We start from the raw sequence: 26,735 nt of genomic DNA, 5'->3' as shown, positions 1-26,735 counted from the left end.
AAAGTACTGCTGTTGTACTATAAGCTCAAATGAGTGTTGATGTTGAGTTCCCTCCCAATAATAACACATATACAGGCTAATCAATTGCCAACAACTGATATCGAAATTCTTATCAGACTGATAGTCAATTCGCCTCCCCTCATTCGCGACGATGCAATCTTTCATCCTTATCAAAGTCACTTTTTCAATTGTCTCTCCGGTGGTATCTATTTCCCGAGACGTGATACTCATGTACATATGACTCAACTCTAGTTCAATTTCAACCTCCGTAAGCGACGGAACCTACTACCAGCGATTCTTGGTCGACTAGAATGTGATACGGAACATCCCAAAGTATGGCGAAAACCAAGTGGAACATACTGTTTGCAACTTTCGTTCTTTCGTGCCTTTCGCTGGCCACTCTCATTGTGGCGTTCTGCACGCCGTACTGGGTAAAGTCATCTATCAATTAGGTTGCCTTAATCGAATTGTGTCCAATTATTGTATGTGCGTCGATAACCGTATCCTAATCTCATCCCCGCTTTTACTTCGTTAGATAATCTCTGAAGCGCGTGAACAGACAGCCTACAGGAACAGTGACATACAGTATGGCCTGTTTACCGGGTCGCTCACTCGGAATGTTCTGGCCACTTCAGTGCCGTACGATCTTACAGGTGAGTACATCTCGGAAGAGTGAAAGCAGAGAATATATAGGTACTTGTGAGTGATAGCTATCCCGAGTAGGGGAGAATAACAAACCGAACGAAGTCAGCATGATAACTCGAGGGGTGATCGCTGGCCCACGACTGTTCAGCAATGGGTTCTCACGAGTACTTGGTACTTGGGAAAACCCCAGTAAAGCGCTTCGAGTAATGGTCCAAAATTAACTTATCAGAAACTGTAGTTTGCATGATCATGTGTATGATCTGGACTATCAAATGCCACAAAAGAATAATTCTCGAAGTATGAGTTCCTCCTCTTCTAGTGGGGCCCATATAGCCGAGGCGGTAAACGCACGGGTATTCAGCATGGCCATGCTGAGGGTGACGGGTTCGATTCCCGGTCGGTCCAGGATCTTTTCGTAAAGGAAATTTCCTTGACTTCCTTGGGCATAGAGTATCTTCGTGCCTGCCACACGATATACGCATGCAAAATGGTCATTGGCAGAGAAAGCTCTCAGTTAAAAACTGTGGAAGTGCTCATTGAACACTGCTGAGAAGCAGGCTTTGTCCCAGTGAGGACGTTACGCCAAGAAGAGAGAGAGAGAGAGTTCCCCTTCTATTATTTCTCTTCTACTTCCTCATGGAAAACCGAGAGGAAATCGGCTAATCAGCAGTACTGCCGCGTGACGAGTTTGAATGTTGAGCACTGATACTCTTGCTACGCTCGGTGTCCGCTTTAAGGAGAAACTTCAGAGGATACAAACATGGCTGCCACAATGGCCGACTTGGTCCCCTACTCACGTTTTCAAGAGCACCAACCTTGAAAATTTGTAAACAAATGCTCTCGATTTGTAAAAGCTGCCTCTTTTTGGAAGTGAGCAAAGCCAGGAAAAACAAGTGCGGCTTGGCTCGATGCTTTGTTCGTCAGATTCGTGCCTCTAAATTTTGTATGAAAAATTGCAATGGGATTTCTTGATGTTTCACCTTAAACACGCGTCAGTATGCATTGCATCGCTCAAGATGCATCGCGCGTAAGAGAGTTGACCGGCACAAACGTTGCGCATCACCTCAGGCGCCGCGTTACTATGCCATTGGCCTTGTTAGTGCAGCGCTCTTATTGACCAATCCAGATGCCTGTGTGGTAGTGATTTGTGTTCAAATTCCCCGTGTTAAGAATTTGTAAGAACTTTGTAAACAACTTTTGTTCTCCCGAGTCCCGTATACGGATAGGCTTGCAGTAGGTTTCGTAGGATAAAATTTTGAGAACTCAATATTATGTTAAATGAATAAAAATGAGTATTTACTCAAGGCTAACCTAACTTGAGCGAAGTAAACTGTTTGAGCATTTATTCAAATCCGTATGAATAAAGTTGTACTTTACTCAGAGTAAGTTTGCATTTCGAACATATCATTTGCTTTACAAAAACTGGCGTTTACGTTTTGGGTTTCGGGTCAGTAAATGTAGAATGAGCAGCTGAGGATGATAGGACGAATATCCGGATTCAGCTAAAAGTAGGGAGAATCCGGAACTATCTGTGGCCGTATTACTATGCTAGTGATTTCTCCTGAAATTTATTTTACGACTTCCTATTAATTACTCCACGAGACCCCCCAGGGAAGCAGTCCAAGAGCTGTACTTGGGATACCTATAAAATTTGTTCCTAGGTTTCCGCCAGGAGTTGTTCCAGGGATTTCTCCTATAGTTGTTCATGGGATTCCTCTAGATCCATTCAAAAGCTGTTCCTAGGTTCTCCTCCAGGAGTCTTTTGGATTCTTTCAGCAGCTGTTCATTCTGGGATTGCTTCCAAAGTTCGTCCTGGGATACCTCTAGCAGTTGCTTCTGGAATTCTTCCAGGAGTTCTTCCTGGGATTCCTCCAGAGATTCCTTCTAGGATTCATCTACGAGTTTATTTTGACATTTCTACAAGAGTTCCTCCTGGGGTTTCTCCAGGGATTGCTCCTGGGGTTTCTCCATGAGTTCCTCCTGGGGTTTCTCCACGAGTTCCGACTGGTGTTCCTCCTGAGATTCCTCTAGTAGTTGCTCTTGGGATTCCTCCTGGAGTTCCTCCTGCCCATGGGCAAGAATAGCGAACTAAGAATATAGAGCGATTCCAAGCAACAGCATCAAAATTAAGGAAATTTTTTAATTCATGATTTTCTATTGAACTGAAACTTTGCACAGTTTTTAAGTTCCATCTAAATCGTCATTTTCCGATATCAAATTTTTATTTTGAATCACGACTAACTTTTCAAAAGGGTGTATGTGAAAATGGTTCAAAAATATTCAAAAATCTGCACAGCCAAAATGGTTCGTTCGATTGCAATAAATTTTTCAGCAAAGTTAGATAACTAAATGGTGATTCCTAAGAAAATATACACTGTGAAAAAACATCTTTTTTAACATTAAAAAATATCATTTTTGTCACAAAAACTCAAATATCTCAAAACCCTATCTTTTTACCAACGTAATTTTTTTAGGGAAGACGGTCCATTGTATTAGCAATCTACCATAAAAATTTGGTGATGGTAAACTAATAAACAAAAAAGTTATAACATTTCAAACATTTCACAATTTTCACATTTGGTAAATATTTTTTTCTGTGTAAATTATTTCGATCAGAAATCGCAGTTACATGCAGATTTTATTGTTCAGCAAAGTTAGATAACTAAATGGTGATTCCTAAGAAAATGTACACTGTGAAAAAAAAATCTTTTTTTAACATTAAAAAATATCATTTTTGTCACAAAAACTCAAATATCTCAAAACCCTATCTTTTTACCAATGTAATTTTTTAGGGAAAACGGTCCATTGTATTAGCAATCTACCATAAAAATTTGGTGATGATAAACTAATAAACAAAAAAGTTATGACAATTCAAACATTCCACAATTTTCACATTTAGTAATAATTTTTTTTAGTGTAAATTATTTCGGCCGGAAAGCGCAGTTTGATGCTGATTTTATTGTTAATGGCCTTGCGTGAGTAAAACAATCTGTTTTTATTATGTATTATGTATTGTGCGTGGATTTCCTTATCGAACACGACGGTTCGAAACGGTCGTGTTTTGAACAGTCGTAAAAACAGTCGTGCTCCAATTTGACACGTCAAATTGTCAAAAATGACAACTGATCTCTCTCTCACCGTAAGAAAACATTTGTTATTCATTGATTGAATTAATTTTCGTATTTGAGGTTTTTCGTTCTTGAAATCGATCAGATTGAGAATTTTCAACGAAATTCAAGTGAATATTTACATATTGCGACATTTGCACCCATTTAGACTCGGCCGAAATTCATTATAATCACAGTCGAATTTCGCACACGACTTCGCAGCGGCTGGCATACACATGTTCGGTTGAGTTCGTGACAGGGGCGTCGGGTGCACAACAGGTAAACAAAATAAGTTTGATTAGTGTGAAATGCGGCTAGAAAATGATGATTCAGTGGATTCTCAAATTATCACAGTAGTCTAAACATTGGCGAGAAACCCAATATTGCCGAAATGCAGAATTCGATTCTTCAAAATGTGCAGCATCGTCGGGCGAGCAGCAACACACAGTACCATTGTTTTTACGGATACTATTTTCTTGGATTTTCACGGGCACAACTAGCAAAGATCTACTCAAAATCTAAATCAACTATCAGCTCCTGGATCATCAACTATGAACGAGACGGTATTCTGAATGCTAATAAACGGAGGACCACATTCAGGAAATTCGACATGGACAAACAAAAGTGGCTAGTGAATCTGTATAAGAAAAATCCTATCCTGTATCTTGACGAATCCCGGCAGCAATTTGCTATTCACTTCGGAACATCCATAAGCGCCTCGACGATTTGCAAAATTTTGCATGCTCACGGACTATCTTGGAAGACGCTGGAAAGGAGAGCCATCCAAATACGGCAAGCAGACATCGATCGATATACCCAAGAATTGAGCTGTTTTCAATGGGATTTGCATCAACTGCTGTTTCTCGATGAAGTTGCTTTCGCAAACGGTCGACTGTTGCGCAATAAAGGTTACGGAGTAGTCGGAAGAAAACTAGTGTACAAGGGAGAATTCTGCAGGAGACCCCGGGTATCTTGCCTTTGTTTTTTGGGACAAAACGGGATAGTCGAGTCTTATGAAACCGAAGGAACATTTACGCGGCAAAAGTTCTTTGATTGTTGCCGAAAAATGTTTTTTTCAAACGATTGCGTAAGAACATATCCAGGTAAATTTTCAGTTTGGGTGATGGACGGAGCTCGAATCCACTGTGATTCTAATATCATACAGTATTTACGCTCTTTGGGGATAATTCCGCTTTTCCTCCCAGCATATTGCCCGTTTTTCAACCCAATTGAGGTGGTTTTTGGGTTGGTAAAAAAATATTTGAGACGAAACTACACAGAAGGATGCAAAACACCATTGTCAAATGTTGTTCAAGGCGCACTAACTAAATTCACATCATATGATTGCTCCAAACTTTTTCAAAAATGTGGATATCTTCCGGGAGGGAAATTTGACCCATCAATAAGCGAACAATAAAGTGAAATGTTTAAACCGTATGTGTACTTTTTATTTATTTGGTATGAGATTAGAACCCTTTTACTGAAATTCTAAACAAACACCTTTCGCTTTCATTCAACTTTTACTCTTGATGGTCGACATCAATAGCATCAGTGACCTTAGATGCTAATTTTCGGCTAAACTCACTTTCCTCGGGTGGCAGTGATGCTTCCATAGCTTGCAGAAGTGAATGAGAAGCTCGAACTTGTGCCTTCATTTCATGTGCTTGCAGTTGAACCTCCGCAACGTTTATAGCAACCGAATCAACCCTGTCGCATAAAGTATTGATTGATGATGAAATACTTTCAACGATGTTGTAGGCGACTTGTAAACCATGACGAGTGGCTTGAAGACGATGCACTTCTGATACCGGCACCGATCGGAATAGATGAAGGTATTCGTCCGGTGGAGCATCCTTCATTAGATTCGGTCGTACATCACCGGGGTGAGCAAGAATGTAATTCGCCCATTTTTCCCAAGATGCGTACAAAGCAGTGTAGTGCGTATGCGTACTTTTCAATTGCTCGATACAGCTAACAATTTCCTGTGTTGCTGGTGCTCCTGTTTTGTCCTTTGACTCGGGGTGTAGCAGTTTTTTGTTCACCATGTCCCATAGAGTGTTCGACGCCACAGCAGTAGAATGTTTGAAAACGTGGACCTGCACCTCACTTCCGCGCCACTTCGACAGCAGCTTGGTATTTTCACCCAAATCAGCCAGAGTGTGCACCTTTTTAGTCTTGCCATGCTTCAGAAGGATGTATTTTCCGATATCCGACACTTCTTGGCTGACATGTTGAAGGAAAATGTCACTTGTTCTCCTACTTCAACTCCTCCGTCGTTTTCAGTTGGATCTTTGCTGGAATTGGAACATTCTCCCGAAATGGATGATCGCAAATCTTCGCCTTCAACGTTGATAGATGGGACGGATATGTTTCGAAACTGTTCTGGTTCATCGATAGCTGCTGCCAATTCATCGTTGTCAGATTCCAAATACTCCTCTTCGATATAGTTTTCTTCTCCTCCAGGAATCTGGATGGAATTAGATGATTCATCATCTTTCGTGTCGCTCATTCTATGGGATGTAAATAAACAATAAATTATGAATAGATGAAAACTAATTATCAAATTCATTTAATTTAAATACCTTTAAGCCTTCCAATGATAATTTCTAATTCTTTCCGGAGGACCAACAAATCATATTTCTGACTGCTTGTTTTGTTATGGCTTCACTTTTGACAGCCAGAACTAGGTTCAAGGGGTGCTCAAAACGGCACCCTAGTACATCCCTAAGCGAAAACGGTTGTATCAAAGTGAAGTGAAATCGACTCCGGAATCCAACACTGAAGTGCATACACAATATATTATATGTACAGTACTGTTCCGATCCGCGCATTAGTCGTTTATTGATTAATTTGCTGTTACATTTGAGGACAAGTGTTTTCCCTCTTCTTCAAGATGAATGTTGAAAGCGTGTTTTGCAACGTTAAAAATATTGAAATGGGTATAAATGTTGAAGTATATTTCAAAGCATTTTTGAAAAGAGGCGTGATTAAATTGTTTAAACAGATGTCGCTGATGGTACGGTGGCATGACTCTCTGCACTTAGCACTTCTGGCAATTTCTCAGTTGTTGTCGTTTTCGAACTTGCGCCCTGCTTTACCGATGATATACAGATGGCTCGTTTGTCAAAGTCTAGACGGCAGGACGTGCAAATGCGTAAATTTGTATTCAATTTGGGCATAACCAGTCTCTTTCAGTTTATCTATGAGATTTCGTAACTCTTTTGAACATTTTTTTTCACAAGCGGTCTACAAGAGAGCGTTGAGTTGAAGACCTTTGAGAAAGCGACTGTTCATGTTGTTCGTTACATTATAATAAACAAAATCACTTATTAGTTTTAACTGACTAGTTTGGTGTTGTTTGCTTGGACGAAGAAAAAATTTACTATAAAATTTTTAATATCCATAGCGGTAGTATTTTTTTGCTTTTTCGTGAGCATTTTCATGGTATGTATTATACAGACAAACAAACGTAACACTGACGAAATTTTCATTGACCACGCCTTTAACGATCATTTTGAATCTTGGTTGTGGCTTTCATAACCAGAAGAGTGCCCATCGTTTTTCTTTGCGTTTGACGTTTCACACTAGCGCCTTCTGATGACGATATTGCACAACGCAGTGTTTCGTGAAACATTTCCACCAGGTGGTGGTAGTGTGAACTGGGCGATGGATTTTCACGAAAATTGTTCTAGGCGTTTTGTCTGTTTGTCTGTGGTATGTACCTCTCATGCATTTGTTGTTGTTGAAGTTACTCGCATTTTTCCGATCATAAAGTCTGTTCTCTAAGGCCGTTCGCAATGCTATGTTTTAAAAATTGTTTTAAACTGCTCGATGTTTTAAAATTTAAAACTGTCAAAAATAAAACTGAAACTCGTTACCGACAATGCTGTTTCAAATTATGTTTTAATTGCAGAAAATGATATGTATGTATTTGTGAAGAGCTTGTTTTGGCATTTTTGAAACAACCTGGTGGAAATGCTTGTTGATCGATGAATCAAAGTGTTGATAACAATAATTTGAACATATAATCACAGATCTGTGGTTTAATTAAGATTCTTTGACGAATCATGCAAAGCTTGGATAACTGAATCGAACAAAATGTATCAAAAGAAGTGCTAGTTTTTCATGGACTTGAATACGCATTCTTTCAAACGTTTTCCCCAGGGGTTTCTGATGAAGATTTCACAAGCAACATCACCAGAAGTTCCTCGTGAATTCCTCCAGGAGTTCTCCGGGAATTGAGTAGTTTTTTGGTAATTCCCCCACCAGTTCCTCAAGAATTTACCCTGGAGTTCTTCGGGAATTCCTTTAGTAATTTCTTGAAAATTCCTTCAGAAGCTTCCCGGACTCTGCAGGAGTTTCTCGAAAATTTCTTCATTAATTCATCGAGAATTCCTCCAGGAGTTCCTCGGCAATTCCTCCAGAAAATCCTCGGCAATTATCAGAAATCAGGAATCCCTCCAGAAATTCTCCGAAAATTTCTCCAGGAGTACCTCGGGAATTCTTCCAAGAGTTCCCCTGAAATTACTCCATGGATTTCCCGGGAATTAATGCAGAAGTATCTCTATAATTTCTTCACAACTTCCTCAAAAATTTCTCCAAGATATCCTTGGGAATTCCTCCAGAAGTTCTCCAAGAATTGCTGCAAAGATTTCTCGGAAATTTCATTAGGAGTTCCTCGAGAATTCCTCCGGGAGTATGTATTTAGGAAGTTTCCTCAGGAGCTCATTGAAAATATCTCTAGAAGTTCTCCGGGAATTTCTTCTGGAGCATCTTCAGGAGTTATCCGGAAATTCCTCAAGGAGTTCCCTGGGAATTGCTACAAGAGTTCCTCGAAAATTTCTTCAGGACTTTCTTAAGAATTTCTTCAAGATATCCAAGAGAACTCCACCAGCAGTTTCTAATGAATGCCTCCAGGAGTTTTTTCCAGAATTTCTCCTCGATTTCCTCAGAAATTCCTACATGATTTCTCCGTAAACTCCTGCAAGAGTTAATTCTTTCAAGAGTCCCTCAGAAATTCCTCCGAGAGTTTCCCATGAGTTTTCTTCAAAAAGTTCTCCGAAAAATTCTCCAGGAAATCGAAAATATCTTCGGGAATTCCTCCAGAAGTTTCTTTAAAACTTCTCCTGCAGTCCCTCGACAAATTCTACAGGAGTATATCGGAAGTTCCTTTAGAAGTTCTACAATAATTCCTCCAGGAATCCCTCAGAAATTCCATCAGGAGATACTCAGGAATTCTTTCGGAAGTTTTTCGGGAATTTCTCTAGGAGTTCCTCCAAGATTGTCTCAAAAATTCCTGCATGAGTTCCCCGTAAATTCCCTAGGGAGTCCCTCGAGAATTTGTACAGAGGTCCCTTGGGAATTCGCCCAGGAGTTGTTTGAGAATTCTTTATGGAGTTCCTCTAAAACTTCCCCAAATATTCCTAAGTAATTCCTGCAGGAGTTCCTCGGGAATTCCTGCAAGAGTTCCTCGTGAAACCCTCCAGGATTTTCTCGGGAATTCCTCCAGGAGTTAATCGGGATTTTATTAGGGAGTTCCTCGAGAATTCATTAGGGAGTTCCTCGGGAATTCCTCCAGGAAGTTCCTCGGAAAATCCTCCAGGAATTCCTTAGGATCCTCCTCAGGAATTCCTGAGGGAGTTTCTCGAGAATTCCTTAGGGAGTTCCTCGGGAATTCCTCCAGAAGTTCCTCTGAAATTTCTCCAGGATTTCCTCAGGAATTCGTTAGCGAGTTCCTCGGGAATGCATAGGGAGTTCCTCCAGGAGCTCCTCGGGAATTCCTTAGGGAGTTGCTCTGGAATTCCTTAGAGAGTTCATCGGGAATTCCTTAGAGAGTTCCTCGGGAATTACTTAGGGAGTTCCTCGGGAATTCCGCAGGGTGTTCCTCGGGAATTCCTTAGGGAGTTCATAGGGAATTTCTTAGAGAGTTCCTCAGGAATTATTTAGGGGATTTCTCCAGCAGTTCTTCGGGAGTTCCCCGGGTGGTACTCTAGGAGTTCCCCGGGAGTTCCTCCAGGAGTTCCCCGGGAGTTCCTCTAGGGGTTCGCTCGGAATTTCCTCGGGAATTCCTAAGAGAGTTTCTCCAGGAGTTCCCCGGGAATTCCTTCAGGACTTCCACGTAAATCCCAGCAGAAGTTCCTTCGGAATCCCTCCAGGAGTTCCTCGGGAATTCCTCCAGGAGTTCCTCAGGAATTTCTCCAGGAGTTCCTCGGTAAATCCTTCAGAAGATCCTCGTGAATTCCTCCAGGAGCTCCTCGGGAATTCCTCCAGGAGCTCCTCGGAAATTTCTCCAGGAGTTCCTCGCAAATTCCTCCTGCAGCTCCTTCGGGAATTCCTCCAGGAGTTTCTCGGGAATTCTTCCAAGAGTTCCTCGTGAAACCTTCCAGGAGTTCCTCGGAAATTCCTTAGAGAGTTCATCGAGAATTCCTCCAGCAGTTTCTCGGGAATTCCTGCAGGAGTTCCTCCGGAAACCCTTCAGGATTTTCTCAGGAATTCCTTAGCGAGTTCCTAGGGAATTCCTTAGGGAGTTCCTCTGGAATTCCTTAGAGAGTTCCTCGGGAATTCCTCAAGGAGTTCATCAGGAACTCCTTAGAGAAATTCCTCGCGAATTCCTTAGGGAGTTTCTCTGGAATTCCTTAGGGTGTCCCTCGGAAATTCCTCCGGGAATCCCTTAGGGAGTTCCTCGGGAAATACTCCAGGATTTCCTCAGAAATTCCGTAGGGAGTTTCCTGAGAATGCCTAGGTATTTCCTCGGGAATTTCTTAGGGAGTTCCTCGGGAATTTCTTAGGGAGTTCTTCGGGAATTCCTCGGTGAGCTTCTCGAGAGTTCCTAAGGGAGTTCCTTAGGGATTCCTTCAATAGTTCCTCCAGGAGTTCCTCGGCAATTCCTCCAGGGGTTCCTCGGAAATTCCTTCAGAAATTCCTCGGGAATTCCTCCAGGAGTTCCCCGGAAGTTCCTTCACGAGCTCCCCGGAAGTTCCTTCACGACCTCCCCGGGAGTTCCCCGGAGGTTCCTCTAGAAGTCCCCCGGGAGTTCTTCCAGAAGTTCTCCGGGAGTTCCTCCAGGAGTTCCCCGGAGGTTCCTCTAGAAGTCCCCAGGGAGTTCCTCGGGAGCTTCTCCAGGAGTTCTCCGGGAGTTCCTCCAGGAGTTCCCCGGGAGTTCCTCCAGGAGTTCCCCGGGAGTTCCTCCAGGAGTTCCCCTGGAGTTCCTCCAGGAGTTTCCCGGGAGTTCTTCTAGGGGTTCCCCCGGAATTTCCTCGGGAATTCCTAATAGAGTTCCTCCAGAAGTTCCCCGGGAATTCCTGCAGGACTTTCGCGGAAATCCCAGCAGGAGTTCCTCTGGAATCCCTCCAAGAGTTCTTCAGGAATTTCTTTAGGAGTTCCTCGGAAATTCCTTCAGAAGTTCTTAGGGAATTCCTTAGAAAGCTTCAGCGGGAATTCCAGAAGGGGCACCGCGATATTTTCCCAGAAACTCCTCTGTAATTCCTCCAGGAGTTCCTCGGAAATTTCTCCAGGAGTTCCTCGGGAATATCTCCGGGAATTTCTCGTGAATTGCTCCTGGAGTTCCTATAGAATTCCTCTGGAATTACCCCAGTAGTTCCTCTGGAATTCCCCCAGGAGCTCCTCTAGAATTCTTCAGCGAGTTCCTCGGGAATTCTCAGGGAGTTCCTCAAGAATTCCTGAGAGAGTTTTTGGGAATTCCTCCATGAGTTTTTCGGGATTTTTTTTCAGGAGATACTCGGCAAATAATTATACGTTTTCAATGATTTCTTCTCTGAATTCTAGAGAAATCTCCAATGAATTCCCGAGGAACTTATGCAGGGCTTTCCGAAGAGTTCATGGAGGAATTCCCAAACACTCTCAGGAATTCCTGAGAAACTCCCTGAGAAATTCCCGAGGAACTCCTGGAGGGATTCCAGAGGAACTCCTGCTGGGATTTCCGTGGAAGTTCTGAAGGAATTCCCGGGGAACTCCTGGAGAAACTCTCTATGGAATTCCCGAGGAAATTCCGGGCGAACCCCTAGAGGAACTCCCGGGGAACTCCTGGAGGAACTCCCGGGGAACTCCTGGAGGAACTCCCGGGGAACTCTTAGAGGACCACCCGGGGAACTCCCGAAGAACTGCTGGAGAAATCCCCGAAGATTTTCTGAAGAAATTCCCGAGGAACTCCTGGAGGAATTTCCAAGGAAATCCTGGAGGAATTCTTGAGGAAATCCAGGAGGGTTTCCGGAGAAACTCCTGGAGTTATACTTGGAGGAACTCCTGGAGGAATTCCCGAGGAACTGTTGGAGAAATTTTAGAGGAACTTCCTAAGGAATTCCCGAGGATCTCATGATAGAAATTCTGAGGAAATTCTGGAGGAATTCCCGAGGAGCTCCTGGAGAAATTCCCGAGGAACTTCCTAAGGAATTCCCGAGGAAACCCCTTAGGAATTCCCGAGGAACTCCCCAAGGGATTCCCGAGAAACTCCTGGAAGAATTCCCGAAGAACTCCTGGAAGAATTCCCGAGGAACTCCTGAAGGAATTCGCGAGGAACTCCTGGAAGAATTCGCGAGGAACTCCTTGAGGAATTCATGAGGAACTCCTAAAGGAGTTCCCGAAGAACTCATGGAGAAATTCCCGAGGAGCTTCCTAAGGAATTTCCGAGGATCTCCCTTAGGAATTCCCTAGGAACTCCCTAAGGAATTCTCGAGGAACTCCTGATAGAATGTCCGAGAAACTCCTGAAGGAATTCCCGAGGAACTCCTGGAGAAATTGCCGAGTAACTTCCTAAGGAAATCCCGAGGAACCCTCCCGAGGAACTCCTGAAGGAATTCGCGAGGAACTCCTGGAAGAATTCGCGAGGAACTCCTTGAGGAATTCCTGAGGAACTCCTCGAGGAGTTCCCGAAGAACTCCTGGAGAAATTCCCGAGAAATCCTGGAGGGTTTCCGGAGGAACTCCTGCAGGAATTCCCGAGAAACTGCTGGAGGAATTCTCGAGGAACTCTCTAAGGAATTCCTGAGGAACTCCTGGAAGGTTTCACGAGGAACTCTTGGAGGAATTCCCGAGAAACTCCTGGAGGAATTCCCGAAGGAACTCCAGGAGGAATTTGCCAGGAACTCCTGGAGAAATTTCCGATGAGCTTCTGGAGGAATTCCCGACGAGCTCCTGGAGGAATTCCCGAGGAACTCCTGGGGGAATTCACGAGGATCTTCTGGAGGATTTACCGAGGAACTCCTGGAGGAATTCTTGAGGAACTCCTGGAGGAATTCCCGAGGAACTCCTGGAGGGATTCCAGAGGAACTCCTGCTGGGATTTCCGTGGAAGTCCTGAAGGAATTCCCGGGGAACTCCTGGAGAAACTTTCTTAGGAATTCCCGAGGAAATTCCGGGCGAACCCCTAGAGCAACTCCCAGGGAACTCCTGAAGGAACTCAAGGGGAACTCCTAGAAGACCACCCGGGGAACTCCCGAAGAACTGCTGGAGAAATCCCCGAGGATTTTCTGAAGAAATTCCCGAGGAACTCCTGGAGGAATTTCCAAGGAAATCCTGGAGGAACTCCTGGAGGAATTTCCAAGGAAATTCTGGAGGAATTCTTGAGGAAATCCAGGAGGGTTTCCAGAGGAACTCCTGGAGTTATACCTGGAGGAATTCCCTAGGAACTCCTGGAGGAATTCCCAAGGAACTGTTGGAGAAATTCCAGAGGAACTTCCTAAGGAATTCCCGAGGATCTCCTGATAGAAATTCTGAAGAAATCCTGGAGGGTTCTCGGAGGAATTCTTGGTGGAATTCCTGGAGGAATTTCCGAGGAACTCCTGGAGGAATTCCCGAGGAACCCCCTTAGGAATTCCCGAGGAACTCCCCAAGGGATTCTCGAGAAACTCCTGGAAGAATTCCCGAGGAACTACTGAAGGAATTCGCGAGGAACTCCTGGAAGAATTTGCGAGGAACTCCTTGAGGAATTCATGAGGAACTCCTAAAGGAGTTGCCGAAGAACTCCTGGAGAAATTCACGAGGAACTTCCTAAGGAATTTCCGAGGATCTCCCTTAGGAATTCCCGAGGAACTCCCTAAGGAATTCCCGAGGAACTCCTGGTGGAATTCCCGAGAAACTCCTGGAGGAATTCCCGAGGAACTCCTGGAGGAATTCCCGAGGAACTCCTGGAGGAATTCCCGAGGAACTCCTGGAGGAATTGCCGAGTAACTTCCTAAGGAAATCCCGAGGAACCCTCCCGAGGAACTCCTGGAAGAATTCGCGAGGAGCTTCCTAAGGAAATCCCGAGGAACCCCCTTAGGAATTCCCGAAGAACTCCCCAAGGGATTCCTGAGAAACTCCTGGAAGAATTCCCGAGGAACTCCTGAAGGAATTCGCGAGGAACTCCTGGAAGAATTCGCGAGGAACTCCTTGAGGAATTCATGAGGAACTCCTAGAGAAGTTGCCTTAGAACTCCTGAAGGAATTCACGAGGAACTTCCTAAGGAATTTCCGAGGATCTCCCTTAGGAATTCCCGAGGAACTCCCTAAGGAAATTCCGAGGAACTCCTGGTGGAATTCCCGAGAAACTCCTGGAGGAATTCCCGAGGAACTCCTGGAGAAATTCCCGAGGAACTTCCTAAGGAATTCCCGAGGATCTCCCTTAGGAATTCCCGAGGAACTCCCTAAGGAATTCCCGAGGAGCTCCTGGAGGAATTCCCGAGGAACTCCTTGAGGAATTCCTGGGGAACTCCTGGAGGAACCCCTGGGGGAATTGCCGAGGAACTCCTGGAGGAACTCTTGAAGGAATTCCTAAGGAACTTCCTTATGAATTCCCGAGGAGCTCACCGAGGAATTCCCGAAGAACTCCCTAAGGAATTCCCGAGAAACTCCCTAAGAAATTCCCGAGGAAATACCTAGGAATTCCCGAAAAACTCCCTTAGGAATTTCCGAGGAACTCCTGGAAGAATTCGCGAGGAACTCCTTGAGGAAATCCTGAGGAACATCTGGAGGAGTTCCCGAAAAACTCCTGGAGGAATTCCCGAGGAACTCCTGGAGGAATTCCCGAGGAACTTCTTAAGGAAATCCCGAGGAACCACCTTAGGAATTCCCGAGGAACTCCCCAAGGGATTCCCGAGAAACTCCTGGAGGAATTCCCGAGGAACTCCAGGAGGAATTCTCGAAGAACTCCTGAAGGAATTCGCAAGGAACTCCTGGAAGAATTCGCGAGGAACTCCTTGAGGAATTCCTGAGGAACTCCTAGAGGAGTTCCCGAAGAACTCCTGGAGAAATTCCCGAGGAATTCCTGAAGGAATTTCTGAAGAACCCCGGGGGGAATTGCCGAGGAACTTCTGGAGGAACTCTTGAAGGAATTCCTAAGGAACTCCCGAAGAACTCCCTAAGAAATTCCCGAGAAACTCCCTAAGAAATTCCCGAGGAAATATCTAGGAATTCCCAAGAAACTCCCTAAGGAATTTTTGAGGAAATCCTGGAGGATTTCCCGAAGAACTCTTGGAGGATGTTCCGAGGAACTCCTGGAAGAATTCGCGAGGAACTCCTTGAGGAATTCCTGAGGAACATCTCGAGGAGTTTCCGAAGAACTCCTGGAGGAATTCCCGAGGAACTCCTGGAGGATTTCCCGAGGAACTTCCTAAGGAAATCCCGAGGAACCACCTTAGGAATTCCCGAGAAACTCCTGGAGGAATACCCGAGGAACTCCTGGAGGAATTCTCGAAGAACTCCTGAAGGAATTCGCGAGGAACTCCTGGAAGATCCTGGAGGAATTCCCGAGGAATTCCTGAAGGAATTTCTGAGGAATCCCTGGAGGAATTGCCGAGGAACTCCTGGAGGAACTCTTGAAGGAATTCCTAAGGAACTTCCTTAGGAACTCCCGAGGAGCTCACTTAGAAATTGCCGTAGAACTCCTGGAGGAATTCCCGAGAAACTCCCAAAGAAATTTCCGAGGAAATACCTAGGAATTCCCATGAAACTCCCTAAGGAATTTCTGAGGAAATCCTGGAGGATTTCCCGAGGAACTCCTAGAGGAATTTCCGACGAACTCCTGGAAGAATTCGCGAGGAACTCCTTGAGGAATTCCCGAGGAACTCCTGGAGGAATTCCCGAGGAACTTCCTAAGGAAATCCCGAGGAACCACCTAAGGAATTCCCGAGAAACTCCTGGAGGAATACCCGAGGATTTCCTGGAGGAATTCTCGAAGAACTCCTGAAGGAATTCGCGAGGAACTCCTGGAAGATCCTGGAGGAATTCCCGAGGAATTCCTGAAAGAATTCATGAGGAACCCCTGGAGGAATTGCCGAGGAACTCCTGGAGAAACTCTTGTAGGAATTCCTAAGGAACTTCCTTAGGAACTCCCGAGGAGCTCACTGAGGAATTGCCGTAGAACTCCTGGAGGAATTCCTGAGAAACTCCCAAAGAAATTCCCGAGGAAATACCTAGGAATTCCCAAGAAACTCCCCAAGGAATTTCTGAGGAAATCCTGGAGGATTTCCCGAGGAACTCCTGGAGGAATTTCCGACGAACTCCTGGAAGAATTCGCGAGGAACTCCTTGAGGAATTCCTGAGGAACTTCTGTAGGAGTTCCCGAAGAACTCCTGGAGGAACTCCCGAGGAACTTCCTAAGGAATTCCCGAGGAAATCCTTTAGGAATTCCCGAGGAACTCCCTAAGGAATTCCCAAGGAACTCCTGGAGGAATCCCCGAGGAACTCCTGGAGGAATGCCCGAGGAACTCCTGAAGGAAGTCCCGAGGAACTCCTGGAAGAATTCCCGAGGAACTTCTGGAGGAACTCCTCGCAGGAATTTCAGAGGAATTTCTAGAGAAATTCCTGAGGAACTCCCGAAGGAATTCCCGAGAAACACCTGGTGGAATTACCAACGAACTCGCAGGATATCACGGAGGATCCTAGAAGAATCCATGAGGTGCTTCTGGAGAAATCCAGAAGGATCTGTTTAAGAAACTTGCAGAAAATTGCGGGAACTTCTGCAGGAAATCCTAGAGCGAGTCCTAGAGAACTACACTGATATATGTTGCCCTTTACTGGCATTTACCAGGTTAGCTGGTATGTCATAAACATACATAAACTACAAGTTTTTCTGTATGTCCTAGAGAACTCTTTGAGAAATTTTCTAAGACCTCCTGCAGAACTTCATGAGGAACTCCTGGAGGGGTTACCGAAGGAAATCTCAAAACAATTATTTTATAACGAATGAAACTGCCGGAGGAATGCATAATGAATAACGTTTGTATTTAAAAGAATATGGAAAGGTGTCTCATTTATCTATCTAATGCGTCACTTTGCAACTTGTGAGTACATGGTGAACCTACTAGCCCTGATCAATTCATGCAAGGAGGAAAGAAAGCACAATCTCTAATGTTTGCGTAATTTAATTAGCCCAAACGTGGGTAAAAACGTACATTTTACTTCTCCTTTCGACGATTCCTCCTGCCGTCACACTGATGTAAACGACCTAGTAGGCGGCATCCGTAACCGCCCCTTTCTGATTTCCGTAATCGCTCAACTGCAATTTTGGCCCATTTTCCAACCGAAAGCCCGGGCGATGGTGTGCTGGGTGGCGTGTGATGGTGATTCATATGCCCGCATCGATCCGGATTGATCGGTCGTCGTCCTCCGTATCGTCATTTGCCGGGGGAAGCTCCGGCTCCTGCAGACCCATCCGTGGGAAGCGGTAAAGCGCAGAGATCACGGTGAGTGGACCAAGTGCAGCGTTATCTAGCGAACGTTTAAAGATTAAAAAGTTGCAACCACAAAGGGGGTGCGATTTCTCCCTCTAAAATGCGACCCCACCAAAGACCTCACCCGGAAGGGAACTCACCTGAAGCCACCTGCTATGATAAATATGTGCTCTGATATCTGCTGCTGACGACCGGTTCCAACGGGGTATCACTTCCCGCACAAAATTGCCAAAGAAATAATGCAATTCATTCTCGGCATTTCACTTTTCATATTGTTGACGGAGCTGCCTGCCAGTTGAAATCAATAAAAACATCGTCACAGCACACTCATACAACGCAAGAATGACAAGTTTGAAAATAAAACAAAGTTGAATTCCAGTTTTAAATCAACCACAATTTAAAACAAACCTGTCGAGCAGTTGTAAATGAGTTTCAAATAAGTGCTCGAAAAATAAAACTGCAACTCAGCATTGTGGACGTGCTGTTTTAGTTCCAGTTTTATTTTAAAACTCGCCATATGAAATAAAACAGCATTGCGAACGGCCTAAGAGGTATTTTTTTGCAGATCAACTAGACGTATACGCGTATATATAAAACTTTTATTATGCAGCTTTCGTCTTCAAAATAAGTTGAATTCCATTTTTCTTATGATCAACAGCTGTTCAACACTATCAAGGGATTTTTTCACCAGTCACGTACAATAAAAAGTATGACAATCTCAATATTTTTGATCACAACACTGGATCGCGTGTAAGGTTCAAATAGATACTATAGTAATTATAAATAATCAAACAAAAATATCATGAAAACAACTTGTTTAATTCATGCGGTAGCCTTTACAATAAAATCAGCATCAAAATATACACTGAAATAAATTTTGTTGTGGAAACTACCGATTCCATAGTAAAATTACTAACCGTACCTATGATTCTCAACCGACAACAAAATCTGTTAAGGTAGCTGAAATATGCTTGAAATTACAATGCATTGTAGTAAATTCAACTAAAAGCATAGTCGTCTCAACAACAAAACATTGTTAATTTTTCCAGGACACGCATTTTACAACACAGTATGGTTAAAAATACAATGCTCATTTGTTAAATTAAGATTATTTTTGGTTATGTTAACTGCACTGCTAGTTAAGTTGACAGTGTTTTAGTGGAATTAACTGGAAAATGTTGTCGGTTGAGAATCATAGGTACGGTTAGTAATTTTACTATGGAATCGGTAGTTTCCACAACAAAATTTATTTCAGTGTAGTTCTCGAAATAATTTACACAGAAAAAAATTTTTTTTTTGTTACTAAATGTAAAAATTGTGAAATGTTTGAAATGTCATAACTTTTTTGTTTATCAGTTTACCATCACCAAAATTTTATGGTAGATAGCTGATATAATGGGCCATTTTCCCTAAAAAATTGACGTTGGTAAAAAGATAGGGTTCTGAGATATTTGAGTTTTTGTGACAAAGATCATATTTTTTAATGTAAAAAAAGAAATTTTTTACAGTGTATATTTTTTAAGGAATCATCATTTAGTTATCTAACTTTGCTGAAAAATTCATAACAATCGAACAATCCGTTTTTGCTGTACAGCTTTTAGAATATTTTTGAACTATTTTCGCATACACCCTTTTGAAAAGTTAGTCGTGAGTGAATATGAAGGTTTGATATCGAAAAATGGCGATTTAGATAAAATTGAAAAACTGTGCAAAGTTTCAGATATTTTTGAAATGGTCGCTCAGGATCGACTGACATGACTCCGTGGAATTCCTCTATAATAACATTGCTCGTAAATTAACAGAAAATATTTGTTGCTGTCGATATGGTGAAGATTTAGGTGAAATTTAGGAGGCAATTAAATTTTCCAGGATTCAAACTCCTCGAGAAACTATGAGGGAATATCGGAGATACTGTGGATTGCAGATATTATGCATTGCAAGTACAATTATCGCGCAAAGTTGTACAAAAATGCTAATAGATATGCGCGGTTGCATTTATTCGTTTCGGTGTCTTCTGCGCGGTCAATCCTTAACGGATTTCGCACTTATTATAGAAGACACGAATACAATAAGATGTACTGGCGACGATATATGAGTGATTTTGAACATTTTTGCGCGATAATCTACGGCAAAACGCGCAAGACATAACTGGAGAATTACGGGAAGAGTTCTTCTTCTTCTTCTGTATGGCTCTACGTTCCCACTGGAGCTTGGCCTGCCTCTCTTCAACTTAGTGTTCTTTGAGCACTTCCACAGTTATTAATTGGAGGGCTTTCTTTACCTGCCATTGCATTAATTAGTATATTGTGAGGCAAGCACAATGATACACTATGCCCTGGAAGTCGAGAAAATTTTCCCGGCTGGAACAGGAAACGAACCCGCCGTCTCCGGATTGGCGATCTATAGCCTTAACCACTAGGCTAACTGAAGACACACGGGTAGAGTGCTGGAGGTAATTTCGAAGAAAGTCTGGCGGCATAGGCATAGGCGAGAAATTCTGGTGAACATTTCGTATGAAATCTGATTGCATTCCTGATTCCAAGAAAATGTTATGAATCCTTTAGAAGAAAATGTAACTTTATCTGAGAAAAGTTTTTGTAATATTCTGATTATTGATTATTGTTTAATTTGGATGTTTGTGAGAATTCAGACAAACTCCAGTGGAAATGCTGAAAAATTCTAGTATTGTTTTGATCCTGTTTGGATTCCAACAAGCAGTTTCTTTTATACTTCCTTCAGGTGTTGCTCGTGGGATTCATCTAGAGCTTTTTTTTTGATATTATTCCAAGAGTTTTCGGGGATTCCTTCAGTTTTCTTGTGATTCCTCCAGTTTTTTGTGATTCCTCATGGAGTGCTTTCTTGGATTATTCAAGGAGTTCCTTCTGAAACTTTTCCAATCCTTCCTTAAGGTGTTTCTATAACAGTTCCTTTAGATATCATTCCAAGAGTTCTTTCTGCAAGGAGCTCCATCAGGGTTTCCTCCAGGAGTAATTCCAGAATTCCTTCTGAGTTACATCTGCGCATTCGCTCTAAAATCTTCTTCAGGAGTTCCGTAAGAATTTCCAAGAATTCTCCGGGAATTCTTATAGAACTACACTGGGAATTTCTCCAGAATTTCCTGGGAAATTCTTCAAGGAGTGGCTCGGTAATTACTTCAGAATTTTTCTAGTTTATCAAAAGTCCTCCTGGAGTTTTTCAAAAAATAGTCTAGGAGCCATCAAATCATTTTTCCAGGAGTTCCTCGGAAAATGCTTCACGGATTCCTAGGTAATTTCTGAAGAAATTCCCGAGAATTTCTTCTAGAGTGTTACGGCCTGGAGTTCGGGGTGGCCGGAAGACATGACTGTCTATTGAAACTCCCAGGTGTAGCGAAACAAACACATTAAAAGCAGCTTATATACACTTAAAATTACATTACAAGACGACACGTATTTACGATACGAATGCTATAATACTTCTGCGATTGTGCATCGATCGAAGACGGTACTCAGCTATCAGCACGCAGAATAACGAGAACATGAGAGATTATCCAGTAGTTCTCAACATAGAGCTTTCAGGGAAGTTATCCAGGATTTCCCAATGAATTCTAATAGTTCTTCAGAAACTCCACCCCGTTCTTTAGAAACTTCAGGAGTCTCCGAGAATTCCTCGAGAAATTTCCCGAAAATCCCTCCATGCTTTCCCCTTGAATACCATGGCTATACCTTTAGTAGAATCTCTCCAAGAATCCCTGCAGCATTTGTGGTAGAATCTCTCCAGGATTTTCCTAGAATTTCTCCATTATTTCCCTAGAAATTACTACAATAATCCTAAAATTCCTTCCAGAGTTACTTCTGGAGATCACCAAGAAGTCATCCAGCAATTTCGCTGGTTTTTTTTCAGAATTTTCTCGGAATTTTCTCAAGGGGTTCCTCGGAGATATTCCCACGCGTACCACGAAAAAATCCCTAGGCATTTCTCTAGAAGTTACTTGGAAATTCATCCAGAAGTTAATCAGAAATTTATCGAGATGTTCTCTGGGAATGCCTCCAGGAGTTCCTCGGAAATTCCTATAGAAATTCACCGGCAGTTCCTGCAGGAGTTTCTCCAAAAGTATCCCGGGAACCACTTGTTTGGATGTAGTAAACTGAAAATGTCCATTAGTTCTTCAAAGCTCAACCACCAAACACGTTATTCATTCCTCTCAAGAAAAGCTCTCGAAAATCGACATGTTGCAGAGCCGAATGTGAGCTTTAGTTCAGTCTCCCTATTCTAGTCCATTCTCCACGGTATGAATCCGCTCTGAAACCAATATTCACCGCTCTTGCGCTAATTCTACGAGTGGAGTGACGAGACCCTGCTCGACTTGCTTATCGAAGTGAGAATTCTCGATTGAATTGAGATGAATCTCCATTTGATTTACACGGCGAGTAAGCTCATTTGAATCGAGACTTCTGACCTCGATATGCGAGTCGGAGCTGCGTCACGTTACTCTACTCGTAGAATGAGCACATCTGTAACTGGGCGTCATAATTGTTTAGCTACGCTACCTGCACTCTTAACTGCCAGTTGAGGCTCTTTTGATTTCCGGGCAATTTGGGCCTCCCGGGTGTTCTCGGATTTCTCGGAACAGATCAGACGTTTGGGGGGTTTTCTACAGCCTTGTGCTTTATGACCTTCACTTCTACGTTGCCTGGAAAACTTGCTTCGGTCAGGACCTTTACCGCTACAGGTGACATAATTAAGACCACCTGTTCTTTAACGGGCATTTCCGCAGCCAGAAGGTCGCGGTAACCATCTACATTTTGTGCTGTTGTCGCAGTGCCGTAACAAGCTCCTCCCCATCCGTGATCTTATCCTCATTTCTCATCTCATTTCATTTGCCAAGTATCCACACACGGACTCCTCTCCGATAGTGTCCACAACGGTGGAGTGGACGGAACTCGGAATAGGTCACTTGATCGCGGTAAGACACGGTCACTACACTTCGGGTTTTCGGTTCAGAGAAATGATGAACTTCACTGCGTGCGTCGCTTTACAAAACCAAGGATTTCCTATATGTACTAAACATTTGAAGGCGGGTCCTTTGGGCTCGGGGTCCTCTTTAAGCTCAAGGATCATTTCACCGGTACGAGTAACGTCTGATACAGCGTACTTCGGTTCCTAGATGCGTGCGCATAGGATTGCTCCTTAGGACTTCTTCAGGACCCATAGTACTTGGAAATCGTCGGTCTTGATGACAAGAGTGTCGCCCTTATCTCGCTTGACAACTTCTCTACACATGGTCGGTCTAACGCGTTCACTCTAACGCTAAGTCTAACCGTATGCAGTTCACGATTCAAAACGCTCACTTATCCGGATTCATTTAAAACGAGTGGGCAACACATCCAGAAGATGCATTGTTCCTCCGCAGATGTTAAAGCTATTTTGTCAGATTATCAAGCTATTTTGACATTTTGGTACAAAAAGATGCAACAGATCAAATAATGATGAAGATCCACTTCCCTTCCGAAGGATGAACCTTCATTTTGTGGGGATCCGATCCCAGGTCCTCGGCGTGATAGTCATGCCTTTTAAACATACCATCACGACTGACTGCTCGACAGGAAATCTGGATGTGTCGCCTTGATTTGATGTCCCGACCTTCCATGTTCTGAGTTTCCAATCATAGTGCTAATTTCGTTGCCTAGTCGGCTATTGAAAGTTTTGTTCGTGTATTCTATTCTCTGTTCATTGTTCGTGGTAATTGAGAAGTTCAGCATGCTTATTACCGGAATTGAGCTCCCCACATCGCGCTGATGGAGTTGCCATCTTAGGTACGGATGAAGCGATACATCATTCCATACTCAGCTGCATGATGGAGGCGATTTTGCTGATGCTAACTAAAAGGAGTCTATTAGCTATTTTATATTACTAAGACGATGCCCACCAATGCGTGAGTAAACCCAAATTGGCAACCGCCATCATAACGCACGAACCCCACCAATCGTTGCCAAATCGGTTTGGAAATGACAACCTACCTTCCCGGTGAACAGTGGATTCATATAGCGCATTTAGTTCACCACTGGACTATCGCACTAGTTTTCACGAGTGCGAAAACGCTAATAAAAGTGCGCGATTGCATCAAATCAACTCGGTGTCTTCAGAGCACTTGTTCTCCATAGATTGAAGAAATAGTGCGCCGAAGACATCAACCTGATTTGATGCAATCGCGCACTTTTATTTACGTTTTCGCACTTATAATGTCGCAGTTCGCAGTCCAGTAGTGAACTAAATGCGGTATATATTTAGCAACTAGACCCAACCGTTGCTATCGCATTTGATATTAACTTTTTTATGATTTCTATCCGAATAACAAACAAAAACAAGACAACTTCGTACAAGTTAAACATAAAAAAGTGATTATCTTTGATAATTTTTGAAACTGTTATCCTGTTATCATGCATTTATGATTGCGTTTGTCACAAATAAGCACATATTAAACATAATGTTTCATGCCGGGCGAGGTTTGATGTGGCGCAAGATTCGATTGTCGGAACAAATCGAAGAACGACCAATTTCTAAACCTGAATATACGAAAACTTCCTTGAAGTTTCCTCCGGGAACGTGCAAATGTTTCGGCAATCCAGAATTGCCCCAAGTAGAATAAAAATAGGTGACAATCAATTAATAAAAGCGCCAGCTAATTTGCTGGCCTCATGGCACCATTCCACACTCGTCCACATAGTAGTGCTTTTCCAAAAACACTATACAATACTTCTGCAATTCCTTCGGGGATATTCCCAGGAATTGCTTGGCGAATTTCTCCAGGTGTTCCTTGAGGTTCCATGAGATGCTTCCACGAATTCCTTCAGTTTTTATTTGGAGTTAATTCATGGATTACAATAGGAGTGCCAACAAAAAATTCTCCTGAAGCTCCCTCCGAAATTTTCCAGACATTTCACCATCCAGAAGTACCTCTAGAGATCCATTTATCAGGAGTTCCGTCTAGGGTTCCTCCTGAAGGTCATTCAAGGATTGTTCTACAAATTTCGTCAGGAATTCCTTCGGAGCATCATCATCATCATCATCAAGAATTTTAATTGGAAAATCGTCAAGGATTTCCATCGGAAAATTCTCCAGGAATTCCCTCAGAGATTCTTCTAGGGCTTCCTTTGGTGATTCCTTCGGAATTTTCCTTCCGGAATTCCCTCAGGGATTCCTCCAGGAATGTCCCGGGGATTCCTCCAGGAATGTCCCCGGGGATTCCTCCAGGAATGTCCTCGGGGATTCCTCCAGGAATGTCCTCGGGGATTCCTCCAGGAATGTCCCCGGGGATTCCTCCAGGAATGTCCCCGGGGATTCCTCCAGGAATGTCCCCGGGGATTCCTCCAGGAATGTCCCCGGGGATTCCTCCAGGAATGTCCCCGGGGATTCCTCCAGAAATGTCCCCGGGGATTCCTCCAGGAATGTCCCCGGGGATTCCTCCAGGAATGTCCCCGGGGATTCCTCCAGGAATGTCCCCGGGGATTCCTCCAGGAATGTCCCCGGGGATTCCTCCAGGAATGTCCCCGGGGATTCCTCCAGGAATGTCCCCGGGGATTCCTCCAGGAATGTCCCCGGGGATTCCTCCAGGAATGTCCCCGGGGATTCCTCCAGGAATGTCCCCGGGGATTCCTCCAGGAATGTCCCCGGGGATTCCTCCAGGAATGTCCCCGGGGATTCCTCCAGGAATGTCCCCGGGGATTCCTCCAGGAATGTCCCCGGGGATTCCTCCAGGAATGTCCCCGGGGATTCCTCCAGGAATGTCCCCGGGGATTCCTCCAGGAATGTCCCCGGGGATTCCTCCAGGAATGTCCCCGGGGATTCCTCCAGGAATGTCCCCGGGGATTCCTCCAGGAATGTCCCCGGGGATTCCTCCAGGAATGTCCCCGGGGATTCCTCCAGGAATGTCCCCGGGGATTCCTCCAGGATGTGATGTTGTTGAGGACATGATGTTGTCATTTATTTGCTACTCTGTATTTTGTTTACGATATGAAGTTCTACTACCAACCACCGGTGGGGAGATCAGGTGGTATTTTACCAACGATGATGTGAACGCACGGTGCGAAAACGGGTGGGTATCAGAAATGAAACCGATTTGCACACCTCTACTACTCACCGACTTACTACGCACTGGTGGGGATAGTCTAACAACGAGAAATATAGTTTATTGCATTGCTAACTGGACTGCGACAAAGTGCGGAATCTCAAATAAAAGTGCGATATTGCATCAAATCGTTCCGGTGTCTTCACCGCACTTGTTCATCACGAGCTAATGAATAAGTGCGGTGAAGACACCGGAACGATCTGACGCAAAATCGCACTTTTATTTGAGATTCCGCACTTCATCGTCGCACTTATAACCGCGCAATGCGCAATATCTAGAAGTCTTCTATGTGGCGAGACTGGTTTGGTTCACCAATGTTGAATACATTTTTTTTCTTAATCCAGCAAAAATGTACTAATAATTCACTATGTACAATTTTGTGTCATTCACATTCTGTTCTACCTGTGTCAGTATCTTATCAATATATACCTACCTAATCAAACAGACAGAGTTAGTGATCACTCGAACCAGATAATATTTCAAATATTTTCTTTCATTGCCAGTTATCTGTTTGTACGAGCACAATGTATGTGTCTACAGCTGCCAAAAGGAGGAAGCTAAACGAGAATCAGAAGTGCTGGCACTTCTAGCCGGCGAGAAGCCTGCCGAATGCCCCATATCGAGCACCAAAACTCAGTCAAATCGAGTCATCGACGAGGAAGTGAAACAGTCCAGTTCTGCGAAAGCCGTATCCAGGGATAGCTTTATCAACGCCGGCCTCTGGTTAACGACGGTGCTGTTTCTAGCGGTTGCCACCGCCTTTGCTGGCGCTTCGGCCAGCTTTTCCATCATCAACGTCCTGTTCAACCCGGTGGAACCAATTTTCAGCGTGTTTGGCCTATACATCTGGAATGGAATCGTTATCGGTGCGACCGTGCTGACCATGATCATGTGGGGTGCTCTGTATGGGTCGTCCGTAAGCAATAACATTGCCATCACGGATACGCTGACACCGGAAGCTCCGTATAGTTCGGCAGATTTGGCGTCGTTAGGGGCCAGCTATTGGGTACTGTTCATTCCCATTTTGCTGCATGGCAGCAATATTGGGCTACTGTTGTGGAGGCAGTATGAAATTAATAAGGAACCTCCTCCGACAACGATCGACGTGGATAAGTCGGATCTGACGATTATTATGTACTAGAGGGGGTAAAAGTGACGAGAAACGGAGTCCATAGAGTTAATAAATTGGATGTTCATTCATATGTGATTTTA

General features: G+C 43.8%; 2 protein-coding genes across 2 annotated transcripts; both read left to right on the top strand.

Annotated features, from left to right (window-relative positions):
- The first annotated feature begins 238 nt into the window (after positions 1–238).
- On the top strand, positions 239–26,735 carry LOC109416387 (uncharacterized). The gene is made up of 3 exons (XM_019690428.3): positions 239–431; positions 536–653; positions 26,027–26,735. Exons 1-3 carry the CDS (start codon positions 336–338, stop codon positions 26,662–26,664), a joined length of 852 nt encoding a protein of 283 aa, XP_019545973.2. The 5' UTR covers positions 239–335; the 3' UTR covers positions 26,665–26,735.
- On the top strand, positions 667–5,189 carry LOC134285725 (uncharacterized). The gene has a single exon (XM_062847055.1). It carries the CDS (start codon positions 4,144–4,146, stop codon positions 5,167–5,169), a length of 1,026 nt encoding a protein of 341 aa, XP_062703039.1. The 5' UTR covers positions 667–4,143; the 3' UTR covers positions 5,170–5,189.

This window comes from Aedes albopictus, chromosome 1 (assembly GCF_035046485.1).
Source record: "Aedes albopictus strain Foshan chromosome 1, AalbF5, whole genome shotgun sequence".
In the NCBI taxonomy this organism is placed as follows: domain Eukaryota; kingdom Metazoa; phylum Arthropoda; class Insecta; order Diptera; family Culicidae; genus Aedes; species Aedes albopictus.
The sequence above is the reverse complement of the archived record's forward strand: the minus strand, read 5'-3'. Positions and strand labels throughout refer to the sequence as shown.

Bases quoted from the DNA above. Each gene is read 5' to 3' on its own strand.
- LOC134285725 (XM_062847055.1), top strand. From the start codon at position 4,144: ATGCAGAATTCGATTCTTCAAAATGTGCAGCATCGTCGGGCGAGCAGC.
- LOC109416387 (XM_019690428.3), top strand. From the start codon at position 336: ATGGCGAAAACCAAGTGGAACATACTGTTTGCAACTTTCGTTCTTTCG. The intron at 432-535 runs GTAAAGTCATCT...TTACTTCGTTAG, and splicing joins CGTTCTGCACGCCGTACTGG to ATAATCTCTGAAGCGCGTGA. The intron at 654-26,026 runs GTGAGTACATCT...TTTCATTGCCAG, and splicing joins AGTGCCGTACGATCTTACAG to TTATCTGTTTGTACGAGCAC.